The sequence below is a fragment of the Saccopteryx bilineata genome, chromosome 4 (assembly GCF_036850765.1).
Source record: "Saccopteryx bilineata isolate mSacBil1 chromosome 4, mSacBil1_pri_phased_curated, whole genome shotgun sequence".
In the NCBI taxonomy this organism is placed as follows: domain Eukaryota; kingdom Metazoa; phylum Chordata; class Mammalia; order Chiroptera; family Emballonuridae; genus Saccopteryx; species Saccopteryx bilineata.
Genome location: NC_089493.1, coordinates 265530972 through 265547746, shown reverse-complemented (window position 1 = coordinate 265547746; position 16775 = coordinate 265530972). Strand labels below are relative to the sequence as shown.

General features: G+C 43.7%; 1 protein-coding gene across 3 annotated transcripts in view; it reads left to right on the top strand.

The window, feature by feature from the left end:
• Window positions 1-16775, top strand: part of POR (cytochrome p450 oxidoreductase) — an 83618-nt gene that overhangs the window by 23212 nt on the left and 43631 nt on the right. The window contains exon 1 of one of the 3 annotated variants that reach the window (XM_066274512.1): window positions 2668-2776. The exons of the other annotated variants lie outside the window; for them this stretch is intronic. Coding sequence (XP_066130609.1) covers window positions 2691-2776 — 86 coding nt within the window. The 5' untranslated portion in view covers window positions 2668-2690. Of the gene's footprint in view, window positions 1-2667; window positions 2777-16775 lie in introns of those variants that run through there. 3 annotated transcript variants of the gene reach the window in all.

Below are 16775 nucleotides of genomic sequence, written 5' to 3'. Positions count from 1 at the left end.
ACTGGGGCCATTCGGGAAAGCTTCAGAGGGACAGGAAACAGTAGTCAGCACTGGTGACTGCCCTGGACCCTCTCATTTAACCCACTCACTGAGCCCAGAAGCCATTACATTACCTCATACTACAGATGAGTAAGTTTCCCAAGGTCCTACAAGATAACAAATAGCAAAAGTGGAGCAGGAGCTAGGATTGTCTGTTTGCAGAGTGCTTAACTCTGAGTTGTAGGCCCACTGCAGCAGGTGGAGGCTGACAGAGTGTGTCTGCTAGATTGCTCACAAAGGTGAGCTCTGTTTCTGCCTCCAAGACCTGGGCGACATGCAGCAGCTCCTCTTTGGAATGGGCACCAGACCACCACCTTCCTCTGATGCAGCTGTATTTTGCTGCTTACTCATTTTGCAGTAACTTACAGTAAATTTCACAAACCTTCAGTGGACAGCTTCTTGATTTTTTTTTTTTTTTTTTTTTTTTAGCTTCTTGAATTTTTACATAGATAAACTCCCTTGTAACTCGTGTGAATACCAGGTCAAGATACTGCACATTGTCAAGCGTGCCACAAGATTCCCTTTTGTCTCCTGCTCATGATCCTCGCCCCAAAGATTACCAGTATTCTAATAGCTACGACCATAGATTACTTTTGCATGTTCTTGAAGTTAAACTATAAATGATTGGTACTCTTTTATGTTTGGCTTCTCTCATTCAGTATTACATCTGTTGAGATTCATCTGTGTTATTTCATGTAGCAGTAGTTCATTCTTTTCCATATCATAGCTGCAGATACTTAATAATTTTTTGTTTATTTTTTTCATTTAGAAGTTTTAATAGTAACAGTTTCATTTATTGTAGCACATACTCTGTGCTAGGCACTGTTCTAAACCCTTTACAAACTCAGCCTATTTAATCCTTGCAATAACCCAATAAAGTGGGTAATATTATTATTGTAATAACATGTCCATGACTCTTTATCAAGTTGAAGTAGTTCTCTATTTGTCCTGGCTTACCTGGTGTTTTTATCATGACTGGAAGTTGAAATTTGTTAGATGCTATTTCTCCATCTATGAAGATGATCATGTGCGGGGTTCTTTGATACAGTATATTACATTGTGATTGAATATTGAACCAACCTGTATTCCTGGAGTAAACTTCATTTGATTATGATGCAGTATCCTTTTTATATATTGCTGGATTTTTTTTTATATATTGTTGGATTTCATTTGCTGATATTTTAGATTTTTGCATCTCTGTTTATAAATGTTGGTTTGTAGTTTTTTGTTTGTTTGTTTTGTACTGTCTTTGTCTAGTTTTGGTATCAGGGTAACACAGGCCTCATAAAATGAGTTGAGAAATCTATTTTATGACAAATGTTGTTTAGAGTTGGTATTATTTCTTCCTGAAATGTTTGATAGAATTTACCAGTGCTGTCTGCTCCTGGTATTCATATTTGGTGAAGGTTTTAACTTAAGTTGAATTCTTTTTTTTTTTTAAAGATTTTATTTATTCATTATAGAGAAGGGAGAGAGAGGGAGAGAGAGAGAAGGGGGGAGGAGCAGAAAGCATCAACTCCCATATGTGCCTTGACCAGGCAAGCCCAGGGTTTTGAACCGGCAACCTCAGCGTTTCTAGGTTGACACTTTATCCACTGTGCCACCACAGGCCAGGCAAGTTGAATTCTTTTAGAGAATTCTTCAGGTTATTTATATTTCTTGGGTAAGCTATGGTAGTTGTATCTATTAAGAAATTTGTCCATTTCATCTAACTTATCAAATGTTAGCATAATGTTCATAATTTCCTGTTACAGTATTAATGTCTGTGGAATCTAATGATGTCCCCCTCTTTTATTCCCTATATTGGTAATTAAAAATTTTTTTTTCTTTTATCAGCTTGGCTAGAGGTTGACCCTATTTTAAGGCAGCGTATCTATTAAGAAGTACATAAGTTCAAATCCAGTTGAGACTATAAGGAATTATTTTTTTAGAGAGAAAAGCTTTTCATTTAAAGATGCTTTTATTAATATTACTTAGGGATGAAATCAGAATGGACATCAGGAACAGCTCCACCCTTTACCATCTCACGTAAATGACTTAAATTGATCTGAGCATTAAGCCCATCATTTAGGACATAACAGTAACTTCAGTTTGAGGTGGCCGAGATATTAACATACACACACCCAAGAAGTGCCAGGCCTAGTGCTTGCAATAGTGGGCAACCACTGCTGTTCTTCTTATTTGACAGATGAATTGGAAACAACGCTGCTAAAATTGCCTATCTATGGGGTATTCCCCCGTTTTTCTGGGGCAGGCTCCTCACTTCTTGATCTCTGTAGCATTCTGATTTCATTGCATTTCTCACATTTGACTGTAGTGGTTTCTGTGTTTCTTTGGCCAGATTATGAACTTTTGCTCAGCAGGGTTATGCTTTTCTAATCTTTTCTCCCTTGTGCCCATATATATTTATGTGATCAAAAATAGTTCAATAAATGAAGAATAGGAAAGTAATTAAATAAATAATGGTTCATTGAATCAGTGGACTGTTGGACAGCCAAAGAAAATATCATAAAGGATCTGCTAGCCATATTAAAAACTTTTTTCTTGTTTTGTTTTTGTTTTTTTAATTTTTATTTTATTTATTCATTTTTGAGAGGAGAGAGAGAGAGAGAGAGAGACAAGGGGGAGGAGCTGGAAGCATCAACTCCCATATGTGCCTTGACGAGGCAAGCCCAGGGTTTCGAACCAGCGACCTCAGCATTTCCAGGTCGACGCTTTATCCACTGCACCACCACAGGTCAGGCCTTAAAAACTGTTTTATACATTGGGACACATTTTATTTCTTTTTGTATGAGTATATGTTGTGTGTGTGTGTAATATAAGTATGTATGGAAAAAATGAAGGGAAATTGTAGAGATAAACACTATGTGGGGAATCAGCTTCTGGCCTGACTTTTAATTCCTTAATATAAACATTTGAGCAGGGTGAGATAAGGCCTGAGCTGGTAAATCACCTGTTGCTGGAGACTGTGTAGGGAGAGTCTGAAAATTCTGTCACACATGGTCCTTGAGGTGCCTGAGTGGGGAGGTGCAAGAGTCCTGTATTCCTTTACCTCTCTGTCACTGTTTACAGATAGCAAGTCCTCCCTCTTGGAGCCAGAAGGCGCCATAAAGTATCTTCAGGGAACAGCATCTTTGTCTGTGCAGACTGAGTTGAGTTTTAAAGACATAGTTAGGACATCATGATGGTGTGCTTGGGGACCCAGAAGGCCATGTACCCCAAAAAGAAGGTCCTTGTTAAAGCTAAAACAGCTCTATGTGAAGCACAGACTGCTACTGGGACCAATTTGTAATTGAGTTAGTAGTTCCCCTTCCTGCCCGGTTCAGATGTCTGCCCTAAGGCTCCCTGTTTTACCTCCTCTTTCCTGGGATCACATATCACTGTGTGGGATGTGTGTGTGTGTGTGTGTGTGTGTGTGTGTGTTTGTGTGTGTGTGTTTATTCAAAGGTTCAGTGAAAGAGATTCAGGAATCAGTATTTAAGTATTAATTCAGGTCAGAGCCTTGGGGTTTTGAGCCCCAAGTATTGTCACCAATCAGCCAGTTCAGTTTAATGGACATTAATTTGGTGGGTCTGTGTCCCAGGCCCCTGGGATGGCAAGTACTATCTCTGTCATTAAATCCAAATTACCCAGCCTTTTGGCACATCTAAGATAGGGGGCCGTGTCTCACATTGGCTCATTCTCTTTCTGGGCACCTTTGTCAGAAAGTTCTTGCAGAATGTATACAACTCTGCCCTCCATTTTTAGGCCCCACTGCTGTGTTCTGGGGCCTCTTCTTTCTGTTTTCTGAATACCCAAAGAAAGAATCAGCTGCCTCTGAATCTACTTTTCCTGAGAGTAGTAAGCTTTTCCGGTTTCTTCACTGTTTCTCATGTGATTTGTTTTGGGGACTCCTTCATCATGAGGACTCTTTCTGATTGTGTTTTAGTTTATCCTTGATGCTAAGTGTGGAGCCCATCTTGTACCTCTATTAATGAGCCCTTGGTACACATTCACTTTGGGAGGCCATGAGGGCATTGACCCATTCCATTCTCACTTCTATAAAAGGAAAGACACATCATCACCTGTGCCCCAGGCTTGCTGCATGGACCACGGGTGAACTGTACTGTAGCATGGCCTGTGTGTGTGTGTGTGTGTGTGTGTGTGTGTGAGTGAATGAGTGAATGGGGGGGTGGGGTCAAAGAAGTCTGATTGCTCTCTAGGGGTTCTTGTCAGACTGTCAGTTTGTTTTTATTTTTTTCAGAGACAGAGAGAGTCAGAGTCAGGGACAGACAGGGACAGACAGACAGGAACAGAGAGATGAGAAACATAAATCATTAGATTTTCGTTGCGCATTGCGACACCTTAGTTGTTCATTGATTGCTCTCTATATGTGCCTTGACAGCGGGCTTTCAGCAGACCAATTAACCCCTTGCTTGAGCCAGCGACCTTGGGTTCAAGCTGGTGAATTTTTGCTCAAACCAGATGAGCCCACACTCAAACTGGCGACCTCGGGGTCTCGAACCTGGGTCTTCCACATCCCAGTCCGATGCTCTATCCACTGCGCCACCGCCTGGTCAAGCAGACTGTCAGTTCTTATTCCTGCTGATGCACTAGAGGCAGAAGCAGCCTTCGGAACTGGTCTGCCCAGCACCTGAATAAACTGAAACAAGTCCTCAGCTTTGTGTATCTCTTTTCCTTGTTTGTACTCAAAATTAACTGAGGCAAAGGAGCAATCAGGAGGATAAGCCAGTATGAGCTTGTGTTTGAAAAGCCCAGTCCCCCCTCCTGAATCTCCTTTGCTCTCACATTGCTACCACACTCACAGCCCTTCATTCCCTGTGACACTAGCTGGGAGTCCAACGATGTAACTCAATCCTGACACTGTCTACCTGGAGACTGCATCAGATCCCACCAATTAGGGACTGTAAAGCTAGTAGGCACGGCCACCATAACAGCCGCCTGGCCCATGCAGGTTCGCATTTGATTCAGACAGACAGTAATGAAACAACAGAGCCAAGAACTGGTGGGCCATTAGCTTTAATCCTAGCTTGCACCCAGCGGGCAAGAAATACACACAGAGGGAAAACACTTCCCTTTCCATTCAGGGCTCCCAAAGCCACTGACTTATCTGAGTTTCCTAGAATCAAAGGTTTCTAGCTCACCAGCCTTATTCACCTCTGTTCCCCATCTCCTTCTCTCTGCACAAACTGGCTTCTCCTTCAGCACCCTGCCATCTTGGCTGCTTCTCCTCTCCTCTACATGGCCTTTCTCTGCTCTCCTCTCTAATGCTAATCTCAGGAACCGAGCGAGAGCAAGCTCCTGGTCTGCCCCACTTTATAGTATAGAAATCACAACTTTTAATCCAGTATACAAACAAGGAAGTCTCTGATACAAAGTCACTTATCTGAGGCATACATGGGATTCCTCATAAGAGTGCACCACCCCCTATCCTGCAACAGTCAAGGGTGTGGGGAAAAGCTTAGTCTTAAAAAAAAACACTAAGCCTTAGGTTATAAGGACGCAGCCTGCTTACAGCCTGTCCCTCACATCCAATGCAAACTATAAGCGAACAAACATATATATATAAACTTATTTGAAGTCTCAGGGACTCAGTCCCACAAGACTGCCCCTATGTCAGATACCAGTGGCGAGTCCAGGTTGTCACCTGTGCTTCTGACTGACAGGCTATAAATAGGGGTTTCAGCAATCTCCTTAGGTTCAATTAATTTGCTAGAGCAACTCACAGAACTCAGGAAAACAGTTACTCACATTGACCAGTTTATTGAAGGATATGATAGAGCAGGGGTCCCCAAACTATGGCCCGCAGGCCGCATGCGGCCCCCTGAGGCCATTCATCCAGCCCCCGCTGCACTTCCGGAAGGGGCACCTCTTTCATTGGTGGTCAGTGAGAGGAGCATATTGACCATCTCCTTAGCCAAAAGCAGGCCCATAGTTCCCATTGAAATACTGGTCAGTTTGTTGATTTAAATTTACTTGTTCTTTATTTTAAATATTGTATTTGTTACCGTTTTGTTTTTTTACTTTAAAATAAGATATGTGCAGTGTGCATAGGGATTTTTTTATAGTTTTTTTTTATAGTCCAGCCCTCCAACGGTCTGAGGGACAGTGAACTGGCCCCCTGTGTAAAAAGTTTGGGGACCCCTGTGACAGAGGATGCCCATGAACAGCTAGATGCAGAGGTACAAGGGCAAGGTCTAAGAGGGTCTTCAGCACTAGAGTTTCTGTCCCTATGGAGTTAGAGTGTGTTACCATCTCAGTATGTGGATATTGTTCACCTACCTAGAATCTCTCCAAACCCTGCACTATTGGGATTTTATTGAGGCTTTAACATGTAGGCGTCATCAATTATTAACTCCATTTTTGGCCCCTCTCCCCACTATTGAGAATTGGGGGGGGGGGTGAGGCTGAAAATCCCAAGCTTCTAATCATGGCTTTGTCTTCCTGGTGACCAGACCCCATCCAGGACACATCCAGGAACCCACCCAGAGTTGCCTCATTAGAACAAAAGATAATCCTATCAGAAACTTCAAGGGTTTTAAGAGTTCTGGGCCAGGAACAGGGGGCAGAGACCAAGATACATATTTTCTATTACCTCACAGAACTCCTGTGAAGTGTCTTGAACCCATAAATTACCCTGGGCTAACTTTAATTGTGTTTCTAAGTTATACCCACAAAAGGGCTTAGGGAATTTGTGGGTTCACCACCTTGGTGTTCAGGCCAGGTGGCCAAGGCCCTAGAGAGACTGAGTAAAACAAACCTGTGTGTTCTCCATGACCAGCTGCAGTTCCAGTGGTCAGCTCCTGTGGGGCTTTGTCAGCTCAATTTGTGCTGAGTGATGCTTGTTCTTCTGTCAGCTTTGTGCCAAGTCATGCTTTCACAGATCCAGTTTTCCCGGCTGCCTTCCTCTTTCACATCATTGCATCAGACACAATACCAGTCCTGTGTCTCCATATCACACCCATAGGCCCTATTATGTAGGTGAAAGGTTGTCAGGTAGGGGTATTTGAGAATCTGTTGTGGAACGTTGTCCTAAGCCTGTTCTAGTCTAGACTGCCTTGGTCAAGGCTCTATGACTGTATTGATGCAAGCAACATTGTATAGGATTACCACCCTATGGCATAGTTCTTTCTAATCCTGTCACACCCTCACTCTGTCATCACCGGCTGCCCAGGTCCTAAAGACTTTAGGTATATAGAGGGCTCTTGAGCCTTTTGCACACTGGTCTCAGTTTCATTTAAAAGGCTCATCTCTTACTCTTACCACCTTTATACTCACACATACAAATGCATCCCATCAGACCACATTTGAGTTACAGCAGATTCTGTAGCTACTGGTTTTTTATGGTTTAAGACTTGGTATATGCATCTTCTGTCTGGAATTTCTCATCCCCCTTATATGACTGGTGGACCCTGTTCATTTTTCATGTCCCAGTTCATATGCTGCAGCTTCTTTGTTTTTGGACTATATTCCCTCTTCATCCTCAGAGCTCTGTTTTTCCCCAAACCAGGCCTCTCCATGACATTGTAACTGTTGGGTTATGCCTCTGAATGACAACAGTGAGTTGGCATCCTCCATTCCTTATCAGTGTGGTGGCAGAGGAGGTCTGATAAAAGAGAGGATTTAAATAAGATTTAGATGTTATAATACCCAAAATGTTCAGGATACAATAAAAAAATCACTCCATACTAGGAATTAAGAAAATCTCAATTTACATGGGAAAAGACAGTCAGCAGATGCCAACATCAAGATGACATGGATGTTGGAATCATACAAGATATAAAGAAGAGCCAAACAGACCCTGTCCAGGTAGCTCAGTAGGTTAGACCATCATCCTGGTTCAGCAGGGTTGTTGGTTCAATCCCCAGTTAGGTCACATACAAGCAGCAGCTAATGAATACACAACTAAGTAAAACAACAAATCGATGCTTCTCTGTCTTTTCCCCTCTCTCTACGTCTCTCTCCCTCTCCCCCCTCTCTCCGCTCCTCCCTCCTTCCCTCTTTTTGTCTCCCCTACTTCCTCCTTCTCTGTAAAGAAATTTTTTAAAGATTTTATTTATTGATTTTTAGATAGAGAGAGAGAGAGAACATCAGCTTGTAATTGCTTCACTTTAGTTGCTCATTGATCGATTGTTTCTTGTATGTGCCTTGACTGGGCAAGCCCTGGATTTCAAACCAGCGATATCAGTGCTCCAGGTTTACACTCTATCCACTGTGCCACTGCAGGTGAGATGCTAAAAAAATTTTTTTTAATTAAAAAAAAGAAGATCCAAATATATATCTTAGAACTGAAAAATATGATACTGAAAAATAAAGAAAAATCAATGGATGGCTCTACAAAAGAATGGAGGACATAGAGGAAGTCATCAGTGAACTTGAAGATTGAACAGTAGAAATTACCCAATCTGAACAATAGTGAAATTAGACTGATAAAACTGAACAGTGCCAGCCCTGGCCATTTGGCTCAGTAATAGAGCATCGGCCCTGCTTATGGATGTCCCAGGTTTGACTCCTGGTCAGGGCACACAGGGGAAGTGACCATCTGCTTCTCCACCCCTTCCCTTTCCCCCTCTCTCTTTTCCTCTCCTGTAGCCATGGCTTGATTGATTCGAATGCATTGGTTCCAGGAACTGAGGATGGCTTTGTGGAGCCTCCACCTCAGGTTCTAAAAAATAGCTTGGTTGTGAGCAGGGCCCCATATGGGCAGAGCATTGGCCCCAGATGGGGGTTAGCCGGGTAGATCCCAGTCGGGTGCATGTGGGAGTCTTTCTATCTCCCCTCCTCTCACTTGGAAAAGAAGAAAAAAATAATAATGAAAAACTGAATAGAGCCTCTGGAACTTGTGGAACTAATAAAACTCATTTATGTCATCATAGTCCCAGAAGGAGAGAGGGGGGGTGGGGCTAAGAAATTATTTGAAGAAGAAATGACTGAAAAATCCTCAAATCTACATATTCAAGAAACTGAGAATTCCAAACAGGATAAACCCAAAGAAATCCATACTGCCCACACATCTTGATTTGGATAATGAACTTTTTGGACACTGGAGCTAGAGAGAAATATCTTTCAGTTGCTCTTTTGAGCACTGCTCTTTAGCAGGCTGCCTCCGGGAAAGTACTTTCCCCCTGAGCGTCTCAGTCTCTGGAGAAGGAACTTTTAGGCAGGAGCAGTACTTGTTTGCTTGAGGGTTTTCTTCACCTTGAAGGCACTAAACTTTGGCAGAGGTTTGTGGACCTGAGCAGACTCCATTTCTACTGCAACGAGGATGGATGCCAGACTTTTATCTGGGCTGCCTCGAGGTGACAGAGACTGTTCTTGGGTGATTGGCATGCTGAAGGGGCCCACTAAATTGCTTGTTCGCTTCCTTCCTTCTTGCTGCATTAGGTGATGGGCTCACTCTGATGGCAATGCCAGGTTGGTTGACCAATCTTGTTTACTGACCAGAAGTTGCATATAGTAAATGAAAGCCTGGAATGTGATTTTGCACTCTTGATATTATAAACAGTTGGGTAGGGAAAGGGCCCTTCTGTTCTTACCTGGTTTGTTCTTTCAGAAGCTGGTGGAGGGTCCACCAGTGCCCCTGGCCTAAGAGGCCAGCAGTTTGTCCACCTGCTCTGCAGTGTGCTAGGCTGCCTGCTGACTGGTGCTGGAACTAGAGTTGCAAACCTTGGCCTGTACCATTAGTGGGAATTGGCTAGCTGTTTAAATTTAGGAGGAATAGCATCTATCTATGCCCTATGTATGTTGTCTTTTATAATAAAAATAAAAACTTATGTATAGACCTAATTTTTAATGAAAGATCAAGTCATATCTGCTCTATTTAAGGTGGTCTTTTGACATACCCTTTTCTGTGCCTAATTTTACTGATGGGGACATCAAAGCCTATTGCCCATATGGGATTTGCCCAGAGGCCCAGCCTGCTGATAGTGGAGCTATGGCAAGACTGGTCTAATTAAAAAGTTACTTTTTTTTTTTTTAAGATTTCATCTATTGATTTTTAATGTTTTGTTTTGTTTTGTTTTATTATAGAGGCAGAGAGTGAGTCAGAGAGAGGGATAGGCAGGGACAGACAGGAACGGAGAGAGATGAGAAGCATCAATCATTAGTTTTTCGTTGTGACACTTTAGTTGTTCATTGATTGCTTTCTCATATGTGCCTTGACCGTGGGCCTTCAGCAGACCGAGTAACCCCCTGCTTGAGCCAGCGACTTTGGGTCCAAGCTGGTGAGCTTTTACTTAAACCAGATGAGCCTGCGCTCAAGCTGGCGACACTGGTGACCTTGGGGTCTCGAACCTGGGTCCTCCGCATCCCAGGCCGTCGCTCTATCCACTGCGCCACCGCCTGGTCAGGCTCATCTATTGATTTTTAGAGAGAGGAGAAAGAAAGAAAAGGGGGTGGGGAGGAGCTGGAAGCATCAACTCATAGTAGTTGTTTCTGTATGTGCCTTGGCCAGGCAAGCCCAGGTTTTCAAACCCGTAACCTCAGCATTCTAGGTCGAATGCTTTACCCACTGCACCACTACAGGTCAGGCAAGAAGTTACTTTTCATCTTTTCTTCTGTCCATTTTTTTTTTTTTTTTCTGTTACTGACAAATGTGTTTGGCCCCGCCTGACCAGGTGGTGGCGCAGTGGATAGAGCTTCGGACTGGGATGCGGAAGGACCCAGGTTCGAGACCCCGAGGTCGCCAGCTTGAGCGCGGGCTCATCTGGCTTGAGCAAAGAGCTCACCAGCTTGGACCCAAGGTCGCTGGCTCCAGCAGGGGGTTACTCGGTCTGCTGAAGGCCCACGGTCAAGGCACATGTGAGAAAGCAATCAATGAACAACTAAGAAGTCTCAACGCGCAACGAGAAACTGATGATTGATGCTTCTCATCTCTCTCCATTCCTGTCTGTCTGTCCCTGTCTATCTCTGCCTCTGTAAAAAAAAAATAAAATAAAAAAAAAAAAATAAAATAAAATAAAAAATGTGTTTGGCCCCATGAGCTCTACACTTGGAAAGAAGAATGACTTACAAGGGCAGAAAGCTCACACAGTGTTCCCAAAGTCTCCTTGGAGTGCTTGCGAGGACCTCAGAAAGCCCATGTTAGTACTATCTTGGGGTAGTTCAGGTAGATCTTGTATGTTTCTTTTGATGACTTTGTGTCTTTGCAAAGCTGGGTTTTTAGTGGTGGTTTAGACCTAATTCCCATGTGGAACTGATTTGTATTGCTTTGGGCCTAGAATACCAGGGGTTCCATGGACTGAGAAAGTTTGGGACTGTGTCCCATTGCCAAATGGACACACTACCAACCCAAATTTCATTTAAATCCACAGCTTCAAGTTAACCAATTCGTGCATGTTTTACATTCTGTGCCACAATGTATCCATTGACTGCCTTTGCTCATTCCTTGGGTAGTAATTGATTGAGCACTGGATTATGTGCTAAACCTTTTGCCAGGAAGGTGTGACCCTTTGGAAGTGACAGTTGAGCTGAGGTCTGAAGACTTGAGTAGGAAACAACTAGAGGAAGAGCATTTCAGACACGTGTAAAGGCTCTGGGGCAGGGATACAGAGATAGATGCAGGCTGGAAAGATGGATACATGTTTGTGTGTGCTTCCATGTGAAAATAATGGTTTAAGTGATATCATAATAATGGTTAACAGCTTATTCACAGCTTCAGCCCCAGGCACACTGCTCTGTATTGTGCATTGCTCTGTGTTCTAGTGTGGGAAGTATGGGGTCAAGATTTTTCCTCCCAGATTGACTTCCTTCTTGCCAGCCTACCAACCCTTCCTTCTCACATGTGCCAGTTTCAGAGGTACCCACAAGCCTGTTCTTCCTTCAGGAGCTCACAGCAGAGCAGGGGAGAGACACTGTTCAATAGGTCTTCTTACTCAGATGGGTACTGAACACAGCCCTCCCCTGGGAATCTGGGACCCCCGTTCTAGTTTTGCCACTTGGGCAAGCTGCTTACCTATTTGGATCATCCAATTCTGCATTGCAGATCAGCCTCAGAAAATGATCACCACTACTCCTATGTAGCTCTTGTCTATCTGAAGTTTGACACCTCAGAGTCAGAGCTACTGGGGATATTCTCAGTTATGTCGTGACCCCAGCTCTAAGTGCTAACAATGTCCAGTGTGCTGGTGGGGACTTCAAGGCCTGAGTCCCAACCCTGACAGCTGTGGGGAGTCAGCACATTTCTACTGGGAGTGCCTGGTTGTTTCCACAGTGGTGTAGGAATTTGTGGTGTCCTGACTCTGAACTAAAACAGAGAGATATTGAAAGAAGCAGTTAAGTACAGAAATTAGAGACAGAGCAAGAGTGAAGAATAGTGGACAGAGCTTCACAAACTGTGTTCTAATTATGCATCTGTATTGTGCTTTCCAGATTCTAAAACCACTCCATGATCTGTATGCCACACTTTACCAACCCAGCTACTCTAGAATCATATTTTTATTTCTTTATTTTTAAAATTTTTATTTTTCTTTTCCAAATGAGAGGAGGGGAGACAAAGACAGACTTTCACAGGCACCCCAACCAGTATCCATCAGGCAACCCTCATCTGGAGCGGATGCTCTGCCCATCTGGGGCCATGCTTGCAACTGAGCTATTTTTACACCTGAAGCAGAGGCTCTACTGAGCCATCCTCAGCACCCAGGGCTGATTTACTCGAACCAATCAAGCCATAGCTGCAAGAGAAGAAGAGAGAATAAGAGTGGGGAGTGGGAGGGGTAGATAAATAGTCACTTCTCCTGTGTGCTCTTACTGGGAATTGAACCTGTAACATCCACATGCCAGGCCAATGCTCTACCACTGAGCCAACTGGCCAGGGCCATATGTTTTTTATTAACAATTTACTACTAGGTGGTTATTACCTGCCGGGCTGTGAACAAAGTGAAGTCTCTGCCCTTGTTGGCTAACCGTGTAGTCAGGGAGATGGCTGGGTGTGTGTGTGTGTGTGTGTGTGTGTGTGTGTGTGTGTGTAGAATGTAGGTAGTGATCAATCAGTCCTGTGAGGGAGAGTGACCATATATGATAGTGAAGCAAAGTCTCTCTTAGATGGTGGTAGCTGAGCAGAGACCTGAATAAAGTGAGGGAGAGAACCTGGGCAACATGTTAATGTGTTTAAAGGCCCTGAGGAAGAAGGAGGCTTGGAGGCTTGCGGAGTAGCAAAGGGTTCAGTGTGACTGGTGAAGTGTGAGGAAAGGGCAGAGTAGTAAGAAATATGGTGGGGCCCTGGTCGTTTGGCTCAGCGGTAGAGCATCGGCCTAGTGTGCGGAGGACCCGGGTTCAATTCCCGGCCAGGGCACACAGGAGAAGCGCCCATTTGCTTCTCCACCCCTCTGCCACGCTTTCCTCTCTATCTCTCTCTTCCCCTCCCACAGCCAAGGCTCCATTGGAGCAAAGATGGCCCAGGCGCTGGGGATGGCTCTGTGGCCTCTGCCTCAGGCGCTAGAGTGGCTCTGGAGGCAACATGACGACGCCCCATGGTGGGCGTGCCGGGTGGATCCTGGTCGGGCGCATGCGGGAGTCTGTCTGGCTGTCTCTCCCTGTTTCCAGCTTCAGAAAAAAAAAAAAAAAAAAGAAATATGGTGGGAGTGATATCCATGGACCAGATCATATGGGGCTTATAGGACAGGTAAGGACTTGACATTTTGTGCTGTGTGAAGCCATGTAAGGATTTTGATTAGGAATGTGACATGATCTGACTTTTTCAAAGGATTCTCTGGCTGCTCTCTGAAGAAAGGTTCATTAAGAGCTCTTGCAGTGGTCTGGGTGGCTTGAACCAAATGTTACTAAAAGAATGGCATTGTGTGAGTTCCAATGTGCAATCTCCCTGGTCCTCCACCCTCCAGCATACCATCGCTTAGAAACTGTGTGCCGGGAATGAGCTTTCTCCTGAGTTGTGCAGTCAATTTGCACATCTATCTTTTAGGTTTCTGAGCATTAGTTCCCCCTTGGTAAAGAAAGGGGGCTAAGTGTCCTGAGGTAGAAGGGCAGCAGGACAGGAAGCAGACATCTGTTGACTGCTGCTTTGTGAGGGATGCCAGCTGGGGGCTTCCCCATGTCTGCACATCAGTCCGGACCAAAACTCTCAGATAATTCCAGCAGGGCTCTGAGTGTCTTCTGCCTCACAATTCTGTGTTCCTTCCAGAATCCATCCCAGCAGGTCCTCTCCATGTTTTTGGGAGCTTGAAAGAAGGTTGTGGACATGACAGTTGACTCGCAAAGCTGGATAGAGAGACATAACTGACAGCGAATAAATATTAAATATGTTTATAAGTTAATATTTAAATATAAAGAGTACTCTTTGTGAACATTAGAGTTGACTTTGTCCTTTAATGTAAGATACCAAAAGGAGTAAGTTGAGTTTATCTCAGGAACTCAGACATTAGAAAGCACCTCAGATTAATGAGAAAGCAAAGAATGAACTTTGAATGCCCATTCTGAATGGCCCATACCCAATAAGTTGCAGAAGGGTAGGACCGATGTCAGGAGCCCTCAGATGCTACTGTGTTCTTCTAGTTCAGCGGTTCTCAACCTGTGGGTTGCGACCCTGGCGGGGTCGAACGACCAAAACACAGGGGTCACCTAAAGCCATGGGAAAACTGAGCTGACAGTGATGCATAGCAAGAAATTAAGCAAGTGCTGCAATGAGAAACAGATTGAAAGGACTGCTTCTGAAAAGACCACATCAGAAAGGATACAGAATAAAGTAAATTTTATTTTCTAAATGTTGCATTAATTGCCTTTTTAAAATATATATATCTTTTCTCTTTTTCTATTTTTTATGAGCACTAGTGATGAAAGATACTTTTAGACCCTTATTGCCTGTGCTAATATTTAGAAAATAGAGTTGGGATGTTTACAAGTAGAGATCTGTGGCCTCATAAGGAAAGCGACTTCATCATGGTTAGTGGTTAGAGTATTATCGATTTAATTAGAGGAGTAATAAAAATAAAGTATTGACAAACATCCGTAATTAAATATTAGATTTAGTTTATTGTCTTTGAGAAAGTTCATTTGTGTGTGCTTATGTTTAAATATTATACATGTTTAAATATGTTTATATATCAGATATATACAGAAAGCCATTATAATTGGGTTTAAACTCCATATAACCTTCAGTTCCTGTCATGACACAGATTGCCCATTTAGTCTAATTGGAAATTGGAAATTTCCCATCAGCAGTACCTGCTGATTAGTTTCTAGATCTCTTGAGTTAAAGTAAGGGTTAGGTTAACTTTTATTTATTTATTTATTTATTTATTTATTTATTTATTACAGAGACAGAGAGTGAGTCAGAGAGAGGGATAGACAGGGACAGACAGACAGGAACGGAGAGAGATGAGAAGCATCAATTATTAGTTTTTAATTGCGCATTGCAACACCTTAGTTGTTCATTGATTGCCCTCTCATATGTGCCCTGACCGCGGGCCTTCAGCAGACTGAGTGACCCCTTGCTGAAGCCAGTGACCTTGGGTTCAAGCTGGTGGGCTTTTGCTCAAACCAGATGAGCCCACACTCAAGCTGGCGACCTCAGGGTCTCGAACCTGGGTCCTCTGCATCCCAGTCCGACGCTCTATCCACTGCGCCACCGCCTGGTCAAGCTTAACTTTTATACTTCATTTTTAGCTTGATGTAAATGATGGAGGATTGGTTAAAGGATATCCACTTGAGAGACTAGTATCAACCACTAAAATGTTTTTTTGGGGTTTTTTGGGGGTTTTTTTTGTACTTTTCCGAAGCTGGAAACGGGGAGACAGACAGACTCCCCCATGCGCCCAACCGGGATCCACCCGGGACGCTCACCAGGGGGCGATGCTCTGCCCATCAGGGGCGTCGCTCTGTCGCGACCAAAGCCATTCTAGCGACTGAGGCAGAGGCCATGGAGCCATCCCCAGCGCCCAGGCCATCTTTGCTCCAATGGAGCCTTGGCTGCGGGAGAGGAAGGAGAGGGGGATGGGTGGAGAAGCAGATGGGCGCTTCTCCTGTGTGCCCTGGCCGGGAATCGAACCTGGGACTTCTGCATGCCAGGCCGACGCTCTACCACTGAGCCAACCGGCCAGGGCAACCATTAAAATGTTTTTATAAGAGTATTTAATAATGCGTAGAATTCTTATACTATAATTTAAATGAATAAAGCAGGAACTGAAATTGTACATATAATGATCGCAGTTATACACAAAAAAATCTGAAGTTAAAAAAGTGCTAGAACATCAAAACATTTTTCTGGTTCCTATTTCTATTAAGCTAAACATATTGATTGATTCAAAAAGTACGGTTGTGAAATTATACATACATAACACAGAGGTATAGATTACAGGACAGCAAATCCTAGAGGGGAGGAGGGAGGGACTTAGGAGGAGGGGGAAAAAAGGAGTATAAAGAGGGACACAGAGGTGGGAGTGAGGGTGTTATATTCAGTGGGACACTTGAATCCATGTAAACATAATAAATTAAAATTAATAAAAATTTAAAAAGGTACGGTTGTCAGTCTGCATTTGATTTGGGAAAAATGCAGAGGAAAATATAGTGTGTTAAAAAATGTAAAAATCTGCCTGACCAGGTGGTTGCTCAGTGGATAGAGCATCGGACTGGGAAGTGGAGGACCCAGGTTTGAAACTCTGAGGTCGCCGGCTCGAGTGTGGGCTTACCAGCTTGAGCATGGGGTTGCTGGCTTGAGCCCAAAGGTCGCTTTAGGTGACCTCTGTGTTTTGGTCGTTGGACCCCCGCCGGGGTCGCAACCCACA